Here is a 22,609-nt window from a genome sequence, read left to right on the forward strand (position 1 = left end):
TTTCTCAAGTTTTATCCAGTTTTTATGAGATGTTAGGCAACTGATTGTCAGGCTGGCTTTCCGGTGTTCTCCTGATAGTGGGTTCCGCAGGACTGTGCCTTCAGTTGTATTGGTCCTTCGCGAATATTTACTGATTTACAAGTTGGGCAATTTCCGGCTTTTGTACGTCTCTTGGTGTTTGTTCAGTACATATACAATTCCGTATTAGCACCTACTTCATCAGAATAATTACTTCACCAAGTACATAATCTCTCATGAAGTTATTTACTGATTATGTGAATTTATCATCAAGAAACTCAAAAAAGTAAATATTGAGGCTTTTAGGCACTTGAAGTGTTTGCTAGTAAAACTGTCAATCTGCGGTTGTTTTTCATAAACATAAACAAATTAGGGGTTACAGGCCTAGATGGAAATACTTGCTATATATGGCCTTGAAACTAACTGAATATGAACTAAATTATAGCACTTATTTATGGATATTTAAAGGAAAATCATCACGTAACTATAAGGAACGAAATAGGGGCGTGACAGTTATTTTTTAAAAAAGAAATTAGAAAAATAATGTTTCAGAAACCTAAAACCTGGATAACTCTTCGAGAAAAAAAAACGAAATTCAAAAACCCTCCAACTAAAATCTTGCACGCCCTGTTGTGCAGATCGCCCCCCCCCCCCCCCCCCCCTCCACCATATATCCCTCATTACCGGGTTGAAAGTTTTGTTCCTCCGAAGCGTGGGTGGGGGGTTAGGAAGAAATATGCTCTTGTTCTTTTGCAGGAGATGCTGTAAACTTTGTGTTATGTTCACTTGCTTTTGCAGCACTCTGCAACAGAAGAACACAAATCAAGTGTTCGCTTGGAGTGGGGAGGGGAAATACCTGGCCTGGTGCAACTCAGAGTACTTAGTGGTGATGAATGTGAACAATAACTTTGCCCCTCTCTTCCAAGTCAACAGGGCCAGAGTCACCAGCATCCAGTTCTCGCCCAGAAATACCTACATTTGTACTTTCGAGCCATTTAGTAATGGTGAGCCAACCAACAATTTTATCCCCGTTTTATTACATCCATGTGAGCGTGTTACTGGGAAAAATCGTATATTTATGACCTTATAGTTATGGTTTTCTTTTCGCGGGTTAAACTTTGTTTATTTTTAGGGAATACTTTTTACGCATTCCGATTGCAAATATGCTTGCAACGTGATAATCGGCGCGCGGCAAAGATTGTGTCAATTTTTAAGTTATCTCTGAAATAGGTTTAGAAAAGTTGTATTAATGTTGAGTTGTTTCAGCAAATGGGAACAAAGACAACATCTGCATTTACTCTTTCCTGTCTCAAAGGGTAGTGGCCACTTTCACACAAAGCACCTCAGCTAACTGGCAGCCACAGTTTTCACAGGACGAGAGGATCTGCTGCCGATTCTACAAGGAACATGCAGTCTTCTATCAGGTCAGATTCACCGTCATCGCTCCACACCCAATAACAAATAGACACGTCTTGGACTGAGGTGCCTCAGTGAAAATCACACAGGAAAGATAATCGGAGTCAAGTTAGGAAAATCAATTTAATAAGAGAGCCTTAGACGAAATATAAACGAAATCATCATCAAAGATCATGTAAAGGACTTAAGATATGAAGCTGATGAGCATTTATAGCAGCTGAATTTTTCAAAACATTTAATTGGTTGCATAACAGTTGAGTTTTTACAAAGGCAATGAATTAAGAATTTCGATACTTACGGTTGTTCATAGAAAGTGAAACGTTAAATACCTTAAACGCATGAAAAATAGTGAACTCAGTCGACTATTGGCTGAGAGTTCTTCCCGCCGAGTATCGATAGTATACTGTTGGTTGGTGTTCTTAGAATGTTTTTTCACCAATGTTTAACGATTGCTTACATCTCATTTTTCTACTTGCGAAAGTCTTAATTTTGGACAGTTAAATTTTTAAGTCATAATATTTTTGTCAGGATGGGGATTTCACACAGCCCAAGCATAAGCTCCACATTCCGGGTCTGGCGCTGGTCCAGATGTTTCCCACTGCACCCAATCACGTGGCAGTCTATATCACTGGCTCCAAAAAGGGCACTCCAAGTGTGGTCAAGATTCTGAGGTACCCTGACCTGGACCAATATGCTGCCCTATCGTCCAAAAGTTTCTTCAAGGTACCAAAACAACTTTCATTAAATCAAATTAGACGAAGTGAAAAGGTACATCATATCTTGGTGTGAAGTGGGAATCGGATGTTTGATTGGAGTAAATTTTCAAGTAAAATTAAAATCAATGCCTCGCATTTAAGCCACGGTTTTCTACTCGGCTGTTCATGCGTACAGCAGTGTTTAAGACTTACGGTTTTTTAATGAACGCGGCGCGTTACTTTTTGTGGATAGAAATTAAAGATAGAATTTTGTAAATCTAAGTATGCTTTAGGCAGACAAGGCAACGTTGCACTGGAACAGTAATGGTACTGCTCTGATTGTGAAGAGTATGACTGAGGTGGATCAGAGTGGAAAAGCGTATTATGGCGAGACCATGCTTTTCTATGTGTCCACTGATGGTTCCTCTGGAGTGGTGGAGTTGAACAAACCCGGACCTATGTATGATATTTGCTGGGATCCCAACAAAAATGAGTTCTGCGTTGTTTATGGGCGTAAGTATGTCGAATTTTTTGTAGTAGCTGCGTAGCAATAGCGAGAGTTATTGATTTCATTGTCGTTTTTACAATCGAAAATTTTGGAGCGTATTAGTGCCGCGTTATTTTGTTCAGTTGGTCGAGAGTCCAACGAGACCGTACTTAAAGCAATAGTACCCAAGATTGTTATATTTGGAGCGTGTTCAGTCTATAAAGTGCACGGAGTCTCACAGCTTCACCCTCTCTTGTTTAATGCGCTGTCATTCAACCCCAATTTTTTGTCACCAGGTTATTTCTCCTCGATTTTAATTATAAATTGGTACAATTAAATTGAATTTGAATTTTCTTAGATGATTAGGAATACGCACGGTTTGGGTGGAGTTTCCGGTTTTTGGGTTGAGAACTTTGCGGGGTTTAATATCATAGAGTGAAATGATATGACGGGATCAAATGAATTGTAGTGAAAAGCAAAGAAATTTTACGGTGTGCCAGTTTTCGAAAAAAAATCAATGCTCTATAAATTTTTATTTTCCTATTTATTAATGCTGTCTTTGGTTTAGAATGTTTAATTGCTCTCAAACGAAGTTTGTAGCAATTATATTAGTCCTGTTGGTCTTTTTTATGCGATTTTTCGCTTGACCGATTTTTCGTCTGACGCTTTTGACTTTTCGTCCTCAAAAACGGGATAAACAGGTAGCGCCCAGCGGGCATTAAGTGCTCTTAGAGCCTTTCAGCTCTGTTTCAGCTCAAACTGTTTTGGAGACTTACAATTATTGTGAAGAGCGGTTCTTAGAGGTTGAAGACGCCCCCCCACTATTGCCCCCCACCCCCCACCGCGCTGTTGACCCGCCCGACTGTTGCCACCCCCATCAGCACCCCCGACCGCATGTCTAGTTACTGACGAACAACCGGTCGCTAAAAACAAGCAAATTTATACAAATTTTCATTTTTTTCAATCTTTTTGCAAATTTTTGTCATTTTTGTAAAACTTTTGCCAAATTTTTGAGTTATATCAACCCTAGATGTCAAAGTACTCACTCTATGGTTTGATAATAGGTTACTGCACAGTTTCCAGTGGTAATAGAATGGTTTCAACATTTCAACTTCGCAAATTTTTTGCAATTTTTTTTGGAAAAACTTGCAAATTTTTTCAAGGTTTTTGAAAATTTTTGTCGTTTTTTAGGTTTATCCAGCTTCAAGAGACAAGGAGCCTCCTCTAGGGTTTGATGATAGGTTACTGTATTGTTTCTAGACGTAATGGAATTTTTTTTCAAGATTTTAACATCACGAAATTTATCATTTTTTTTTTGAAAAAAATAGCATTTTAATTTTTTTTTAACATTTTATTGTCATTATTCAAGATTTTTTAGCCTCAGGGTTCAGAAAATCTGCTTAAGGTTTTGATAATATTTGGTTGCATAGTTTTAGTGGTAATGGAATGGTTTTCAACTTTTTAATATCACAATTTTATCGATTTATTTTTGTCATTTTATAGGTTGATCTACCCTCAAGAGCCAAGGAACCTCCTTTACATTTTAATAACAGGTTATTGTATAGTTTGGAGAATTTTTAAAGATTTTAACTTTTAACGAGTTTTAGCATTTTTTGAAAAATTTTCAGCAATCTTCATGTTTTTTTGAAATTATCTTTTTTTTGAGGTTTTTCTGGCCTCAAAAGCCAAGAAGCCTCCTTCGAGGTTTGATACTCAGCTGCTGTTTAGTTTCTAGATTTAATGGAATGGTTATCATTATTCTAATGACTCGAGTTTTAGAAATTTTTTGATAAATTTTAATTTGAAAATTTTTTGAAAATTTATCATTTTCCAAGTGTATGGATCTTATGAGCCAATGAAACTGTTTAAGCCTTGAAATAGGCATACTAGATAGTCTTTTGAGACAATGGAATGGTGTTCTAAAGATATTATTATCACGAGTTTTAGCACGATTTTGTTAAAATTTGCAATTGTTTTAAAATTTTTTGAATATTTTTGTCCTTTTCTGTGTTTAACGATCATTACTGGCCAACGAAGCTTTTCAAGTCTTGCAGATGGATTACATGACAAAAATTCAGAGACAAAAAATGTTTTGGAACATTCTCTTTACTGCGAATTGTGGAAACTTTTCTTTGGAATTTTGCACTTTCAGTTTTTTTCTATATGATTTAGTTACTAACAAGTTTAGAAAACTTGAAGTTGTAGAGTGGAATATCATCATGGAAAAAATTCCTAGCTCTCTCTCTCTCTCGCTCTCTCTGTGTTGGCTGGCGTTTCTTTCCTTCTTCTCGCTCACGTTTAATCTCTTTCTCTCTCCTTAATTCTTTTGTTGATGCCGCACTTCAGCGGCTGTTATATGGCGTGAGGTCATCGTCTATTACCCTAATCGCAAGCCCCTTCAATCAAACGAAATCTATCCTCACTAAACATTGGCTAGATACTGACGAAGCCAACCGCTCGCCGGTCGTTTGAGAGCAATTCGCCCGACGTTAGTCGGTTATGTTATAAATTCTTATAGCCATACTAAATACTAATTTTTTGACGAATAGTTCTTTACTGTCTCACCGAACAAAAAGTTGAAAACGTTTTTTTCCACTAAGTTTACATAGCTTAGCTTTAAACGGATCAATGAGGTTTTGTTTTTTTTTCGCAGAATTATGATTTTATAGGTTATATCTGGAAGCGGCTGAATCAGCTGCAAAAAATCTCCGAAATACTTTAATTAATTTTGGCTGAATTCTTGATAATAATTTCTAGAGTCGTCCCGCTCTTCCGTCTCACTAGTTTTTGTTAGCCGAGATATCTCCAACGCCTATTATTTAGCGCTATTTGTTTCTTTACATTGTTTTCCTTCATTTTTCCGTTTCACCTTACTTTCAACATCTCGGGTATAGGAGGTTTTCTGATCCAACTACAATGGCAAGTCAACTGGGTTTATTTTAGTTTGATTCTTTTTAAGCATTTTTTTAAAACTCGGTGATTGTTAATTGCTCTCAAACGAAGTTTGTAGCAGTTATATCAGTCATGCGTGTTATTTTAATTCCATTTTTTTGTACTACCGATCTAAGTCACTGAGTATCTCTTAGAGCTTTACCAGTCTGTAAGTATGTGATTCATTGAAACTGTTGAGGAAGACTATATTTCAGTGGGAATGGCGATAAAGTTTTACCCCAGACTCCCCCAGCACTTCTTGCTGTCGTTTCTGACTAATTCTTGCCAGTGCTTTCAATTTCCTGTTAATGCGTGTTTACGTATTCAAAAATTACAAACCGTATGATTGTTATCAATGCTTTCTCAGCTCACTGTTTCGTTTGATAAACTACGCGAAATTTAATCTGAAGCAGGCAGTTACCGCAATAATAAATTTGTTAATCAGAAGTCAGTATTGGTTGTTATCGATTTTTTAAATAATACGAGCGAAATTGAGGGTAGTTAATTAAGATCCTGCTTGATTCGTAAGTGAAACACGTAAAAGTCAATGCATTTGTGAATAATGTTTGATTTTGATGTCTTGATGAACAAAATTGATAGTCGAAAAAATATGTGTCTTTTTTCAGACTGCTTTATTCTGGAGAGATTATTAATGTTGTAAAAAGAAGCTCAATAAAAATTCTTCGGCTCTCGTGTGGCATTTTATAACAAATATTGTTTAAACTTTGGTTGGTATCGTATTAAGGGGTTGCTCTCAAACGATTTTTGCAGGAATTATTTTAGTCCTGCAGTCTTTATTTTGAGATTTTTTGCTTGACCCATTTGACTTTTTGTCCTTAAAAACGGGATAAACAAGTAGCAATCGGAGGGAATCAAATGGCTGAGGAGCTCAAATAGAGCCTTACTAGTCCATGTATGCGTTTCACCGAAACTGTTTTGAGGAGGCAATTGAATGTGAAGGGCGGCTCTTAAATCTCAAAAGTCTGACCCCTAAGTCCCCCCCCCCCCCCCCCCCGACTACTCTCGTCCAGCCATCTCCACCTTACCCCCGCCCCATGACTTCGCCCGCATTCCGCTAGCCCCCTCTAATGATCGTATCCCCAGGCCCCAGCTGGTTACTACTGAAGCCAACTGTTCGTTTGAGAGCATTTCGTCCGACGTTAGTCTGTAATGTGTTGGGTATCTTTTTGGTTTTCGATGAATTTTAGATTGTTTGGTTTTGCTTGGACTTCCTTGCCTCAAATTGTATTTTTTTAGTCCGCAAGCTTTTTCCATGATTCATATGCACAATTTGATTGAATCCACATTTATTAGCATTTATAGCTTACATTTTACCAATTTTAGCATGTTTTTGTCTTAGTTTGTGTTTATAAAATTTTTAGTGAGTTTTAAAACTTTTTCTAGAGTTCTTAGTATCTTACCAGTTTTATGATTAACAATTATTGTTCAAAATATTTCATTGGCCCCTTCTGTTAAAATAATTCTGTTTGAATTGATTTTATAAGTTTTTGTCGATTTTTTATTGGAATTCTTGCCCCCTCTCGATTTTCTAGTTCTTACTGATTTTTTCTAATCAACTATATTTTTTTAACAGGATTAGCTGGAGTTTTTTCAGTTAATGGGAAACAGGCTTTGGTATTTCTCAGTGGTATGATTTCTTAAGATTCTATCAAAAATTGGACTATTATTGACTTCAATTTTTAGCTGTTAAGTTTCTAGTTTGTTACTGCCTTCAAATTTCAGATGCTACTGTTTCCTTGTTTTTATTGAAATATTTGATTCGGGCTTTGATATTTCTCAGTGGCATGATATCTTAGGATTCTATCAAAAATTGGACTATTATTGACTTCAATTTTGAAATGTTAAGTTTCTAGTTCGTTACTGCCTTCAGATTTCAGATGCTACTGTTTCCTTATTTTTATTGACTTATTATATTTGATTCGGGCCAAATTTTAGTTGTTTTTATCGGCGTTTGTGCCAAACTCATCCAATTCCAGTCTCTTTGATTATCGGTTCGGATTTATTAATTATCAAAGGAGTTGTCTTTCTACTAATTTTAGTACATTTTTGCGAGATTTATTTTTATCCTGGGTTTATTTGACACATTAAGTTGAATTGATTTGGACTCAAATATTTGTTCATTGAATTCGGTCGATTTCCCGTATTCACCTATTGAAATATTTTTCCGATTTATCAATCCTTTAGGTTTTCACCATTTTTAATCTTCGATGGTCGTATTTGTGTGAGTTGTTTGGCAATAATTGTTTGCTTTGCAATACCTCCAGTCCATTTTGTTTTAACCAAGTTGGATGGGATTTTTATTGCTAAAGACAATAAACTAAAGGGGATCTCTTTTGTAATAAAGACCTGTTGCTTATATTTTTTCTAAGCGTTGTTTGTCGCCTTAGATCGGTACTGTTTGAAGGAAAGTCAGTTGAGCAGAGCCTTAATGAGAGGGTCATTTCCAGGGAGAAACTGGATATTAACATTGTTGTATTCTTTGTATAATAATATTTGTCATTGTTTTACGATAGTAATCTTAGTTCTAGATTTCCTAAAGAATTACTTGTTTAATAGCCGCCCTCATCTTCTCAGCCGGCTATTATAGCGCTCCTATTTTTACAATTCAAAAAATTTGAATTGTATTGGGGCGCTGTCTTTTTACGACTCGAAGAGGAGTATTGGAGAAGTCTTTTTTTTAATCAATTTTATTGGAGTGAATTTTGAAGCGGGAAATGAAACACGTGAAAAAATCGGAGTGATTTTGTTGCTGAACAAAATGAAAAGTGGAGCGAAAAGGGAGTGGTGTTTTTTGTTCATATCGCTGTTTTCTAGAGAGCGAGAAATTGAGGTGTGAAAAAAATTTCTGTAAGCGAGTGAAATTTTTTGTTCACGTGCGGCATTTTAAAGCAATTTTTCCAATTTTTTTGGTTAAGTGGTTTGGTTATGATTTTCTTTAAATTTTAGGCTGGTGTTGGTAGTGGTTTGAAGGTTTATTGTAAGTTATATGAATTTTATTCTAATTCGGAGTTTTTTCATGTATTTTGCTGATTTTTGGGCTAATTTTTGCAACTTTTTTTACTTTTGTTTTGTTTTACTGCCTCAAATGGGTATTGAAAAGACCCCTATTACTTGAGATGCTTCTAGTTAACAAATAGTTGCAGTTTTGTGGATATGAAGCAGTTTTTTGCTGAGAAATATGACGAAAAATAGCGAAAATTGGAACTATTTTTCTTAATTTTTTGCAGTTTTTCGTTTTTTTTTCTGTTCTTTAGATAAATTTCTTAGCCTTTTATGACTTGCCTACTGCTTTAGGATCATCTGGATACCCTACTCGCTGAAAAAAAATCCCTTTGGATTTATGTGCTTTTGTAATATTGAAAGAATTTGAAATTTTTCAGGTTTTTAAGTCAGTTGTTTGTAAGAGTTTATTTTTTCATGGTTTGGCATCCAGTTTTTTTAAAAATTTCTCATAAGTGGTTTTAGTAGGTACTTGTTGTGTTGATAAAGTAATTTTGACAAAGATAGTTATTTCGGGGTCTCGATTGATGACAAATTTTGATCAGATTTGTCATATTTTAGTAGATTTGATTTTTTTACTTTTTTGTTCTATGGTTTTGTTTAAAGACAATCCTAAATTAGTGGAGGCACGTTTTGTCTGATGAGTAGTTGAATGGCATTTAAGTGGATTTCCACTTCGAGTCGTTTCCGGAATTCTTCCGGCTATGTTTTTTTTAAGATCTGTTCACACATTTTCATGATTTTTGAAGTCAAATTGGAGTGGTGATATTGATCACGCCGAAACAGGAAGTGGAGCGAAAAAGCGATTGGTTTTGCGGCGTGAAATTTTTTCACTCTAATTTTATAGTAGAGAGAGCAAACGGTGTTTGAACAAAAATTCGCTTTCTTGCTAGTGGTTTTTTGTTCACATGCGGCAATTTCACTTTGATTTTTTTAGTTTGTTCGATCTTTTGTATTGGATTTTTTTCTAAATGGTTTTCACAATCCATTCATAGTCCGTGTTTGGTCTAGTTTTCTGTTTATTCATTATAAATTCTTTGAATTGTACGTCAGGACTTGTCCTGTTATGTTTTTTATTTCGTCGTCATGATTTTTGTTACGACCATATGACGTCACAGCCACTTTTTGTTCATTCGTTCATGCAATTTCAACTGAATTGCATGTGTGACGTCATTTTTCGCTCTCAGTGGAGCGACTTACTCACTCTCAAAAATGACTTCCTCACTTTGAAATTGACTTTTATTTACTTTAATTCAAAGAGATAAGGTCAAACGGGTGTGTGTCACTCTAAATGAATGTTATTTGAGATCAGCTAATAGAGGCAGCAATAACGTATGCAGATTTTTAATCAAAATATAACAGATCAGCCTTCAAAGTTACTGCATTGTTGTTAGTTTGAATGGATTTGTTTTCAACAATTTAACCTTTCGAATTTTAGAAAATTCTTGATAGAATTTGCATTTTTTTTTAATTTTTTCCAAAACTTTTGTCTTTTAGTCAGTTTTTCTCACCTCAGTAGCCAGCTAACCTCATCCAAGGTTTGATAGTATGTTATTAAATAGTTGATAGGGGGCAAGTGAATGGTTTTCTACATTTTTTTGAAAGAATTTCTATTGTTTGAAATTTGAAGTTTTTTCTAAAAATTATTGCCTATCGGTCTGTGAGCCCATGAATTTTTGGAGGCTTGGAATTGGGTTACGGGATGGCGTCTAATAGCCTCTAGATACACAGAAACGATTCTGAAGATTTTAATATAACGATTTTCCGTAACGTTTCATTAACGTTACGGATTATTAACGTTCATTAACGTTTCATTAACGTTAATTGATTAACGTTTCATTAACTTTTCATTCGGTAACGTTTCATTAACGTTACCGATCATCAACGTTCATTAACGTTTCATTAACGTTAATTGATTTTTTGTTGAATTTTTCGGTCATTTTCGGGTTAATCGATGTTAAAGGGCCAAGGAGTTTCTTTCAGTCATTGCAGATATAATACTGGACCGATTTCAGAAACAAAAATTGGTTTGGAACATGTTTTGAAATAGGTATAATTAAAGAGATCGAATTTTGCCTTAGGGGTAAAAGCTTCAAGAGTTTTAGCAATGAGTATATTTTTGTTCTGTTTTTTTGATTGTTTTAATTTCTCAGATTTTTGGAGATGATTTTGTTTCTGTTTTCGCTGGCATTGTTCACGTGATCTGCTGGTCAGGAAGAGTACTTCTAAGTTTTTCATTCACTTCTTCGAATTTTATTTCAGGACTTGTCCTGCTATGTTTTTTTAGTTGTCGAATAAAAAATTTTTCATTTCACCTCATTTTGCCGCTTTTTCAACATTTTGCGTGATATCTTTTTGACTTCTCTAGGCTAGTTTCTCTCTTCTCTCATTCTGCTAAAAGTGAATTTGAGAATCAGTTGCTCAGCAAAGCAATTCAAAATGAACAGAGTCAGAATAAAAAACTGAAGTCAGAAATAGAAACGAGATAAACCCATAAAGCCCAATTTTACATGCCCGCTATTTGAACGTCGTTCCTATAAGTATTATTTACCTCTCTCTAATGCTTATTGGTATTGATAGTAGCCCCTGTAGCCTCTCTCTAAGAAACAGAAGTATGTTCAACTACGAAATGCCATCAAAATAAATCGGACTTAAAAATGTTTTTGTACAAAAATCTTCTTTTTTCAATATCTATTCTTTCAATCCCAATCATGCTTATTGGAATCAACGGCGGCCATTTTCCGGCAATCTGCCGGGTATGTTTTTGAAGTGAGGTTAGGTTGTACAAACCTTAGTTGTTTAAATAGTACAAGTCTTGGCTTCGTCTATAGAACGGAGTCTTTCAATGTTTTTTAATGCAAAATGTTTATGTTTTTTAATGCAAAATGTTTCTCCTGATCGTTTTGACTTTTTCAGTTGAATTTAACATCCGTGACATCCGGGTTTTGCTTGATCTAAATTGTTCTCACTCAAAATTATGAGCAGGTGAACTCCAATTGGCAACAGTGTACCACTAAACGCGAATTTAATTTGTTTATTGTTGAAAGGGGTTCATTTCAAATAATCTTAGCGGCCTATAATCTATTATGGAGATCTCTTATCCCTGCCCTACCCGGGGCCGCAATGAAGCAGGATACAGTAGAACCAATCCCCCAGCATTTGTTAACAGAAGAGTTGATCCAACTTTATTTTTAATTGCTCGTAAACGAAGTTGGTAGCAAATATCTTTGTATTGTGGTCTTTTTTAATGCGATTTTTCGCTTGACCTATTCATCGTTATTTTAACATTGACATGTCAACTTCTTGTCCTCGGAAACGGATTAAGCCGGTAAAGCCCGGAGGGAATTATGTTACCGAGCAGATCTCTTAGAGTTTTACGCCTTACTAGTCTCTAAGATTCTGCGACTCACCGAGACTGTTGAGGAGACATAAATTCATTGTGCGAAGAGCGGTTCTTAGAAGTTTGACACCCACCGTCAAGTCTCACCCACCTTAATGCTGTCATCAGGAAGCCCTAGCTGGCTACTACTGAGAGAGCAATGCATCTACGTTAGTCGGTTATGTTTGATAGCCACCTTCATCTCAGCCGTCTGAGATGAATGTTAATAGCGGTCTTATTGTTTCTTTTACTTCGCTAGACAAAAATCTGCTTCATTTTACTTCATTTTACCGCTTTGTTATTTTGCGTGTTATCTTCTAAACTTCTATAGGCTAGTTGTACTCTTCGTTCGTTCTACTGGAAGTGGTTTAAAACAGCATTTGCTCAGCAGAGCAATCTAAAATGAACGAAAAACATAGAAACGATACAAACCCATAAAGCTCACTTTTAGATGTCCCATGTTCGGGCTGTGTTTTTATTAGTTTTAGCTACCAGCAATGTTTTTTGGTCTGAATACCAATCTATGTATCCTCTGATTGAGAAACAGGAGGTTGTCTGTCCAAGCGAAATAACTCGCACTTAAAAAAAATTTGTACAATCAACTTTTATTCGTTTTTTTTTTCAATTCCAAGAGGGGTTGTGTGGGGATCAATGGCGGCTATTTTCCGGCAATTTGTCAGGTATGTTTGTTTTTAGCTCTCAATTAGACGCATGCTGTACTTTCTGTTGGGAGAGAGTTGAATCGTTCTCTATTTCAAGGTCAAATTAAGTGGATGATTCGGTTCTGAACCATGCGAAACATAGCTGTTCTAAATAATACATTTGTAGACAACACTCAGCCTGTAACTTTATGATAAAAAGGTCAATGTTTTGTTTTATTTTAGATATGCCTTCCAAGGCGTCGCTATTCAATTCCAAGTGCAGTTCAGTCTACGATTTTGGCACTGGACTGCGGAGTGCCTGTCGCTTCTCACCCCAAGGCCATTTGTTGGCTCTCTACGGACATGGTGCTATCCGGAGCAACGTGGAGATCTGGCACAGGCCCACCCTCAGTCTTATTGCCAAAGTTATTGACTTCGCAGACATCACGCTGTTTGAATGGTCTCCATGTGGGGAGAGATTACTGCTAGCAACCCATTCACCCACACTCAAGGTAGTACCAACCTATATGTTGTCAGCACCACAATAAATAACATGAACACTGTTTTTTATAGCTGCGAAGCTTTAAGCTGAGCGAAGCTATATTGCGGTGCTCTTGGTTTTTTTACGATCCAAGAATTGGATTGTATTGGTGCTCTGTCTTTTTACGACTCGAAGAGGAGTATTGAGATTCTACAGGTTTTTTTTAGCAGAAAGCAAGTTTGTCCATGACTTGAATTTTGACTTCTTTCTGTTCGAGCATTTACCTCCATTTTTGATTGTTAATTATAGCTGCGAAGCTGTAAGCTGAGCGTAGCTATATTGCGGTGCTCTTGGTTTTTTTTTGTTTCGTCGTCTGACGCTCTTTTTTCGTTTTACATTTGTTCACACCGCAAAGCTGAAAAAGTCAAATTTTCTGAATGACTTCTTCTTCTCACTAACGGCATTTGCACGCGTGACGTCATTTCTCATTCGCTTTAGCAAAAGTTTTTAGGTTAATTGCGTGATTAGATTTTGATCATACGTGACTTACCTCACTCAATAAAATGACTTTTGCACTTTAAAACTTAAGTTTAATTTGAATTTGTTTAAGGTCAAAGGAACTCCTATGTGCAGTAAAGGTCCCTAATAAGAGGCTTCTGTGGAATGAATTTTAACAAGCTGTATTAATTTATTGCTGAATGTTTTTTAGCCTAGTATTTTGAGCGGCGTCAATTTTTTTTCAATTTAGATCTGTATCTGTTTCTATCTCTATTATATGGCACGTCTAATCTTTCGCAGCTATTCCGGCAATCTGCCGGCTATGTTTTCTGTTTTCGAACATTGGACTTTAACTGTAGCTTCGTTTGGAATGTATAGTAATTAGGAACTGCTGGTAATTTTCAAGGTGAAGAGGTCATTTTGAGATTTTTTGCTCCTATATAAGTCACCCCTAATTATCTAAACTACACCTCACAACCCCCCCCCACCCACCTAACTACTCCCCCCCCACCGCACCCCCCCATCTTACCCCGCACCTACCCCTACCCCCTCTCTTCACCTAGCTACCCCCACCTACCCCCCCCCCCCCCAACTACCCCAGCACTACCCACCTCCCCAACCTATCTACCCACCCACCTACCTACCTACCTAAACCCACCCCCCACCCCACCGCCCCAATTTACCCCCCCCCCCAAACTACCCCCTCCCTTCACCTATCTAACCCCCACCTACCCCCCCCCCCAACTACCCACCTCCCCAACCTATCTACCCACCCACCCCACCTAGCTTCCCCCCCCGCCCCCCGCACCTAAAAATTGTCGGTATTTTTAAAACACTTTAATGTGGTTTGTTGGGCTACTTTTGTTTTTTTCTCTTGTCTATTTTGATGTTCTGATTTTGGTAAAGTTAGGTTAGAGATTATAATGCACGACGATTCGAGTCGTTTGCGGTATTCTACTGGCTATGTTTTTATTTATTTCATCGTCAAGATTTTTGTTACGACAATATGACGTCACAACCACTTCAAATCTGCTTTTTGTTCAGTAAATCATACAATCTATATATTAATTCTAACTCGAATGCTATACCACCATGTTTAAGCGCCTATCTTCACATGTTTTAGCGTCCCTTAAACATGCAGCCTAGCGTAATGCATGCATCCTATACCACCATGTTTAAGCGCCAATCTTCATGTTTTAACGGTCCTTAAAAATGCAGCGTGTTCTGTGACTTGGTTTTATAAGTGTGCGTGCGTATGTGTGTGTGTGTGCACGTAGGCATTCAAATGATCATTTTGCTCTTTTCGGTTTTGGGACGTTCAATTCGTTTTTGAACGTTTGATTAGTTTTCGAACGTTTGCTTGCTTTTCAAACGTTCGATTTGTTTTCGAACGTTCTTTTAACTTGACCGCTTACGTCTATGTGACTGTGTTTGTGTGTGTTTGTGTGTTTGTGACCTTCAACTGATAAAATTTAACTGACGTTAACCATGGCTTGGAGTACAACCTTTGAATTTTGTCCTTGTGCGTTTGTGTGTGAACCTGTTTGCGCGTGTGTGTGTGTGTATGTATGTGTGTTTGCGTGCACGCGTGTGAGACCTTGAGCTGTTGACATTTAACTGAGGTTAACCGTTACATTGAGTTGCTTAAATGCAATACTTATTGTTCTTTTTACATATTATCATTCCTTTTTGCATATCCCAGATGGCCAACCATTTGGTAAGCATCCATTGGTGATTAAAATTAATTAGGGCGGGCAGGTCTGAACTGTTCTAAAGGTTCGTGAGGTTTTGCTCAGATTTTTTTCATTTTCTCAGACTCTTATCCTGCAATTCAGTTATCCTCCTGACTTTTCTTCGCTAAAACTTTTCGTCGCTTTTCTTGGCTAAAACGTTCTTCGCTTTTCTTCGTTAAAGATAACTTTCAGAAATGACTGCTTTACCAATAAAAGGACTGCAGCAAAGCTTTAAAGCTGAGATCAAAAATTTGAGCAACAAATTATGGTTGCTGTTGAGCGGTTGCAGACGGCATTAAATTATTCTGTCTATAAAACGAAAAGCCAAGAGTCTGACAGAAAGAAACCTAAAAAGTTGAGCAGGGCCTTAAGAAAGTGCCCCGAAATAGATAGATTGAGAACAACTATCAAAAAGACCTTCTTTTGCTCACTTTCCGCACTTTCGTTTCTCACTTTCTTTGTCTTTTCTCTCACTTTCTTTTCTCACTTTCTCTTCTCACTTTCTTTTCTCACTTTATCTTCTCACTTTCTCTGCTCACTTTTTTTCACGTTCTTTTCTCACTTTCTGTTCTCACTTTCTTTTCTCACTTTCTTTTCTCACGTTTTTTCTCGCTTTCTTTTCTCGCTTTCTTTCTCACTTTCTTTTCTCACTTTCTTTTCTTACTTTCTTTTCTCACTTTCTTTTCTCACTTTCTTTTCTCACTTTCTTTTCTCACTTTCTTTTCTCTCTTTCTTTTCTCACTTTCTTTTCTCACTTCCTTTCTCACTTTCTTTTCTCACTTCCTTTCTCACTTTCTTTTCTCACTCTCTTTTCTCACTTTCTCTGCTCACTTTTTTTCTCACTTTCTTTTCTCACTTTCTTTTCTCACTTTCTTTTCTCACTTCCTTTCTCACTTTCTTTTCTCACTTCCTTTCTTACTTTCTTTTCTCACTTTCTTTTCTCACTCTCTTTTCTCACTTTCTCTGCTCACTTTTTTTTCTCACGTTCTTTTCTCACTTTCTTTTCTCACTTTCTTTTCTCACTTTCTGTTCTCACTTTCTTTTCTCACTTCCTTTTCTCACTTTCTTTTCTCACTTTCTTTTCTCGCTTTCTTACTCACTTTCTTACTCACTTTCTTTTCTCACTTTCTCTTTCTTTTCTCACTTTCTTTTCTCACTTTCTTTTCTCACTCACTTTTATCACTCACTTTTATCACTTTCTTTTCTCACTTTCTTTTCTCACTTTCTTTTCTCACTTTTTTTTCTCACTTTCTTTTCTCTCTTTTCTCACTTTCTTTTCTCATTTTCTTTTCTCACATTCTTTTCTCACTTTCTTTCTCACTTTCTCTCTTTCTTTTCTCACTTTCTTTTGTCACTCACTTTTATCACTTTCTTTTCTCACTTTCTTTTCTCACTTTCTTTTCTCACTTTCTTTTCTCACTTTCTTTTCTCACTTTCTTTTCTCAATTTTTTTTCACTTTCTTTTCTCGCTTTTCTCATTTTCTTTTCTCACTTTCTTTTTTCACTTTCTTTTCTCACTCACTTTTATCACTTTCTTTTCTCACTTTCTTTTCTCCCTTTCTTTTCTCACTTTCTTCTCTCTTTTCTCTTTTTCTTTTCTCACTTTCTTTTCTCATTTTCTTTTCTCATTTTTTCCTCCCTTTTTTCTCACTTTTTTTTCTCACTTTCTTTTCTCAATTCCTTTTCTCACTTTCTTTTCTCACTTTCTTTTCTCACTTTCTTTTCTCACTTATTTTTCTCACTTTCTTTTCTCATTTTTTTCTCACTTTCTTTTCTCACTTTCTTTTCTCACGTTCTTTTCTCTTTTTCTTTTCTTACTTTCTTTTCTAACTCTTTTCTCACTTTCTTTTCTCACTTTCTTTTCTCCCTTTTTTTCTCACTTTTCTCACTTTCTTTTCTCACTTTCTTTTTTCACTTTCTTTTCTCAATAACTTTTATCACTTTCTTTTCTCACTTTCTTTTCTCACTTTCTTTTCTCACTTCCTTTCTTACTTTCTTTTCTCACTTTCTTTTCTCACTCTCTTTTCTCACTTTCTCTGCTCACTTTTTTTTCTCACGTTCTTTTCTCACTTTCTTTTCTCACTTTCTTTTCTCACTTTCTTTTCACTTTCTTTTCACTTTCTTTTCTCACTTCCTTTTCTCACTTTCTTTTCTCACTTTCTTTTCTCACTTTCTTACTCACTTTCTTACTCACTTTCTTTTCTCACTTTCTCTTTCTTTTCTCACTTTCTTTTCTCACTTTCTTTTCTCACTCACTTTTATCACTCACTTTTATCACTTTCTTTTCTCACTTTCTTTTCTCACTTTCTCTCTTTCTTTTCTCACTTTCTTTTGTCACTCACTTTTATCACTTTCTTTTCTCACTTTCTTTTCTCACTTTCTTTTCTCACTTTCTTCTCTCTTTTCTTTTTTTCTTTTCTCACTTTGTTTTCTCATTTTCTTTTCTCACTTTCTTTTCTCACTTTTTTTCTCACTTTTCTCATTTTCTTTTCTCACTTTCTTTTTTCACTTTCTTTTCTCACTCACTTTTATCACTTTCTTTTCTCACTTTCTTTTCTCACTTTCTTCTCTCTTTTCTCTTTTTCTTTTCTCACTTTCTTTTCTCATTTTCTTTTCTCATTTTTTCCTCCCTTTTTTCTCACTTTCTTTTCTCACTTTCCTCAATTCCTTTTCTCACTTTCTTTTCTCACTTTCTTTTCTCACTTTCTTTTCTCACTTATTTTTCTCACTTTCTTTTCTCACTTTCTTTTCTCATTTTTTTCTCACTTTCCTCACTTTCTTTTCTCACGTTCTTTTCACTTTTTCTTTTCTTACTTTCTTTTCTAACTCTTTTCTCACTTTCTTTTCTCACTTTCTTTTCTCCCTTTTTTTCTCACTTTTCTCACTTTCTTTTCTCACTTTCTTTTTTCACTTTCTTTTCTCAATAACTTTTATCACTTTCTTTTCTCACTTTCTTTTCTCACTTTCTTTTTTCATTTTCTTTTCTTAATAATTTTTATCACTTTCTTTTCTCACTTCCTTTTCTCACTTTCTTTTCTCACTTTCTTTTCTCACTTTCTTACTCACTTTCTTACTCACTTTCTTTTCTCACTTTCTCTTTCTTTTCTCACTTTCTTTTCTCACTTTCTTTTCTCACTCACTTTTATCACTCACTTTTATCACTTTCTTTTCTCACTTTCTTTTCTCACTTTCTTTTCTCACTTTTTTTTTCTCACTTTCTTTTCTCTCTTTTCTCACTTTCTTTTCTCATTTTCTTTTCTCACATTCTTTTCTCACTTTCTTTCTCACTTTCTCTCTTTCTTTTCTCACTTTCTTTTGTCACTCACTTTTATCACTTTCTTTTCTCACTTTCTTTTCTCACTTTCTCTCTTTCTTTTCTCACTTTCTTTTGTCACTCACTTTTATCACTTTCTTTTCTCACTTTCTTTTCTCACTTTCTCTTCTCACTTTCTTTTCTCATTTTCTTCTCTTTTATTTTTTTCTTTTCTCACTTTGTTTTCTCATTTTCTTTTCTCACTTTCTTTTCTCACTTTTTTTCTCACTTTTCTCATTTTCTTTTCTCACTTTCTTTTTTCACTTTCTTTTCTCACTCACTTTTATCACTTTCTTTTCTCACTTTCTTCTCTCTTTTCTCTTTTTCTTTTCTCACTTTCTTTTCTCATTTTCTTTTCTCATTTTTTCCTCCCTTTTTTCTCACTTTCTTTTCTCACTTTCCTCAATTCCTTTTCTCACTTTCTTTTCTCACTTTCTTTTCTCACTTTCTTTTCTCATTTTTTTCTCACTTTCCTCACTTTCTTTTCTCACGTTCTTTTCTCTTTTTCTTTTCTTACTTTCTTTTCTAACTCTTCTCACTTTCTTTTCTCACTTTCTTTTCTCCCTTTTTTTCTCACTTTTCTCACTTTCTTTTCTCACGTTCTTTTTTCACTTTCTTTTCTCAATAACTTTTATCACTTTCTTTTCTCACTTTCTTTTCTCACTTTCTTTTCTCACTTTCTTCTCTCTTTTCTCTTTTTCTTTTCTCACTTTCTTTTCTCATTTTTTCCTCCCTTTATTCTCACTTTCTTTTCTCAGTTTCTTTTTTCAATTTTTTTTCTCACTTTCTTTTCTCACTTTCTTTTCTCACTTATTTTTCTCACTTTCTTTTCTCACTCTCTTTTCTCACTTTTTTTTCTCACTTTCTTTTCTCACTTTCTTTTCTCACTTTCTTTTTTCGCTTTTTTTCTCACTTTCTTTTCTCACTTTCTTTTCTCACTTTCCTTTCTCACTTTCTTTTCTCACTTTCTTTTCTCACTTTCTTTCTTTTCTCACTTTCTTTTCTCACTTTCTTTTCTCTCTTTTCTCACTTTCTTTTCTCATTTTCTTTTCCCATTTTTTCCTCCCTTTTTTCTCACTTTCTTTTCTCACTTTCTGTTCTCACTTTCTTTTCTCACTTTCTGTTCTCACTTTCTTTCTCACTTTCTTTTCTCACTTTCTTTTCTCACTTTCTTTTCTCACTCACTTTTATCACTTTCTTGTCTCACTTTCTTTTCTCATTTTCTTTTCTCACTTTCTTTTCTCACTTTCTTTTCTCACTTTCTTTTCTCACTTTTTTTCTCACTTTTTTCACTTTCTTTTCTCACTTTCTTTTCTCACTTTCTTTTCTCTTTTTTCTCACTTTCTTTTCTCATTTTCTTTTCTCATTTTTTCCTCCCTTTTTTCTCACTTTCTTTTCTCACTTTCTTTTCTCACTTTCTTTTCTCACTTTCTTTTCTCACTTTTCTCACTTTCTTTTCTCACTTTCTTTTTTCACTTTCTTTTCTCACTCACTTTTATTACTTTCTTTTCTAACTTCCTTTCTTACTTTCTTTTCTCACTTTCTTTTCTCACTTTCTTTTCTCACTCTCTTTTCTCACTTTCTCTGCTAACTTTTTTTTCTCACGTTCTTTTCTCACTTTCTTTTCTCACTTTCTTTTCTCACTTTCTTTTCTCACTTTCTTTTCTCACTTTCTTTTCTCACTTTCTTTTCTCACTTTCTTTTCTCACTTTCTTTTCTCACTTTCTTTTCTCACTTTCTTTTCTCACTTTCTTTTCTCACTTCCTTTCTTACTTTCTTTTCTCACTCTCTTTTCTCACTTTCTCTGCTCACTTTTTTTCTCACGTTCTTTTCTCACTTTCTTTTCTCACTTTCTTTTCTCACTTTCTTTTCTCACTTCCTTTTCTCACTTTCTTTTCTCACTTTCTTTTCTCACTTTCTTACTCACTTTCTTACTCACTTTCTTTTCCCACTTTCTTTTCTCACTCACTTTTATCACTCACTGTTATCACTTTCTTTTCTCACTTCTTTCTTTTCTCACTTTCTTTTCTCTCTTTTCTCACTTTCTTTTCTCATTTTCTTTTCCCATTGTTTCCTCCCTTTTTTCTCACTTTCTTTTCTCACTTTCTTTTCTCACTTTCTTTTCTCACATTCTTTTCTCACTTTCTTTTCTCACTTTCTTTTCTCACTTTCTTTTCTCACTTTCTTTTCTCCCTTTTTTTCTCACTTTTCTCACTTTCTTTTCTCACTTTCTTTTTTCACTTTCTTTTCTCACTCACTTTTATTACTTTCTTTTCTCACTTCCTTTCTTACTTTCTTTTCTCACTTTCTTTTCTCACTCTCTTTTCTCACTTTCTCTGCTCACTTTTTTTTCTCACGTTCTTTTCTCACTTTCTTTTCTCACTTTCTTTTCTCACTTTCTTTTCTCACTTTCTTTTCTCACTTTCTTTTCTCACTTTCTTTTCTCACTTCCTTTCTCACTTTCTTTTCTCACTTCCTTTCTTACTTTCTTTTCTCACTTTCTTTTCTCACTCTCTTTTCTCACTTTCTCTGCTCACTTTTTTTTCTCACGTTCTTTTCTCACGTTCTTTTCTCACTTTCTTTTCTCACTTTCTTTTCTCACTTTCTTTTCTCACTTTCTTTTCTCACTTCCTTTTCTCACTTTCTTTTCTCACTTTCTTTTCTCACTTTCTTACTCACTTTCTTTTCTCACTTTCTCTCTTTCTTTTCTCACTTTCTTTTCTCACTTTCTTTTCTCACTCACTTTTATCACTCACTTTTATCACTTTCTTTTCTCACTTTCTTTTCTCACTTTTTTTTCTCACTTTCTTTTCTCGCTTTCTTTTCTCTCTTTTCTCACTTTCTTTTCTCATTTTCTTTTCCCATTGTTTCCTCCCTTTTTTCTCACTTTCTTTTCTCACTTTCCTCACTTTCTTTTCTCACTTTCTTTTCTCACTTTCTTTTCTCACTTTCTTTTCTCACTTTCTTTTCTCACTTTCTTTTCTCTCTTTTCTTACTTTCTTTTCTAACTTTCTTTTCTCACTTTCTTTTCTCACTTTCTTTTCTCACTTTTTTTTCTCACTTTCTTTTCTCACTTTCTTTTCTCACTTTCTTTTCTCACTTTCTTTTCTCACTTTCTTTTCTCACTTTCTTTTCTCACTTTCTTTTCTCACTTCCTTTCTCACTTTCTTTTCTCACTTCCTTTCTTACTTTCTTTTCTCACTTTCTTTTCTCACTCACTTTTATCACTCACTTTTATCACTTTCTTTTCTCACTTTCTTTTCTCACTTTCTTTTCTCACTTTTTTTTCTCACTTTCTTTTCTCTCTTTTCTCACTTTCTTTTCTCATTTTCTTTTCCCATTGTTTCCTCCCTTTTTTCTCACTTTCTTTTCTCACTTTCCTCACTTTCTTTCCTCACTTTCTTTTCTCACTTTCTTTTCTCACTTTCTTTTCTCACTTTCTTTTCTCACTTTCTTTTCTCACTTTCTTTTCTCTCTTTTCTTACTTTCTTTTCTAACCTTCTTTTCTCACTTTCTTTTCTCACTTTCTTTTCTCACTTTCTTTTCTCACTTTTTTTTCTCACTTTCTTTTCTCACTTTCTTTTCTCACTTTCTTTTCTCACTTTCTTTTCTCACTTTCTTTTCTCACTTTCTTTTCTCACTTTCTTTTCTCACTTCCTTTCTCACTTTCTTTTCTCACTTCCTTTCTTACTTTCTTTTCTCACTTTCTTTTCTCACTCTCTTTTCTCACTTTCTCTGCTCACTTTTTTTTCTCACGTTCTTTTCTCACTTTCTTTTCTCACTTTCTTTTCTCACTTTCTTTTCTCACTTTCTTTTCTCACTTTCTTTTCTCACTTTCTTACTCACTTTCTTTATTCACTTTCTCTCTTTCTTTTCTCACTTTCTTTTCTCACTTTCTTTTCTCACTCACTTTTATCACTCACTTTTATCACTTTCTTTTCTCACTTTCTTTTCTCACTTTCTTTCTCACTTTCTTTTCTCACTTTCTTTTCTCTC

At 35.0% G+C, this 22,609-nt stretch overlaps 3 protein-coding genes across 3 annotated transcripts in view; all 3 read left to right on the forward strand.

The window, feature by feature from the left end:
* LOC142349901 (endoplasmic reticulum-Golgi intermediate compartment protein 3-like) overlaps window positions 1-22,609 on the forward strand; it is a 448,624-nt gene that overhangs the window by 341,035 nt on the left and 84,980 nt on the right. The window lies entirely within an intron of this gene.
* Window positions 1-22,609, forward strand: part of LOC142349903 (uncharacterized) — a 471,688-nt gene that overhangs the window by 341,027 nt on the left and 108,052 nt on the right. The gene's annotated exons all lie outside the window — the stretch shown is intronic.
* Window positions 1-22,609, forward strand: part of LOC142349899 (eukaryotic translation initiation factor 2A-like) — an 87,044-nt gene that overhangs the window by 33,618 nt on the left and 30,817 nt on the right. The window contains exons 2-6 of the mRNA XM_075401745.1: window positions 817-1,022; window positions 1,285-1,442; window positions 1,963-2,157; window positions 2,423-2,642; window positions 12,832-13,100. Of these exons, the coding sequence (XP_075257860.1) occupies window positions 817-1,022; window positions 1,285-1,442; window positions 1,963-2,157; window positions 2,423-2,642; window positions 12,832-13,100 (1,048 nt within the window). The remainder of the gene's footprint in view (window positions 1-816; window positions 1,023-1,284; window positions 1,443-1,962; window positions 2,158-2,422; window positions 2,643-12,831; window positions 13,101-22,609) is intronic.

Source organism: Convolutriloba macropyga, chromosome 11, assembly GCF_964194025.1.
Source record: "Convolutriloba macropyga chromosome 11, txConMacr16.3, whole genome shotgun sequence".
Lineage (NCBI taxonomy): Eukaryota > Metazoa > Xenacoelomorpha > Acoela > Convolutidae > Convolutriloba > Convolutriloba macropyga.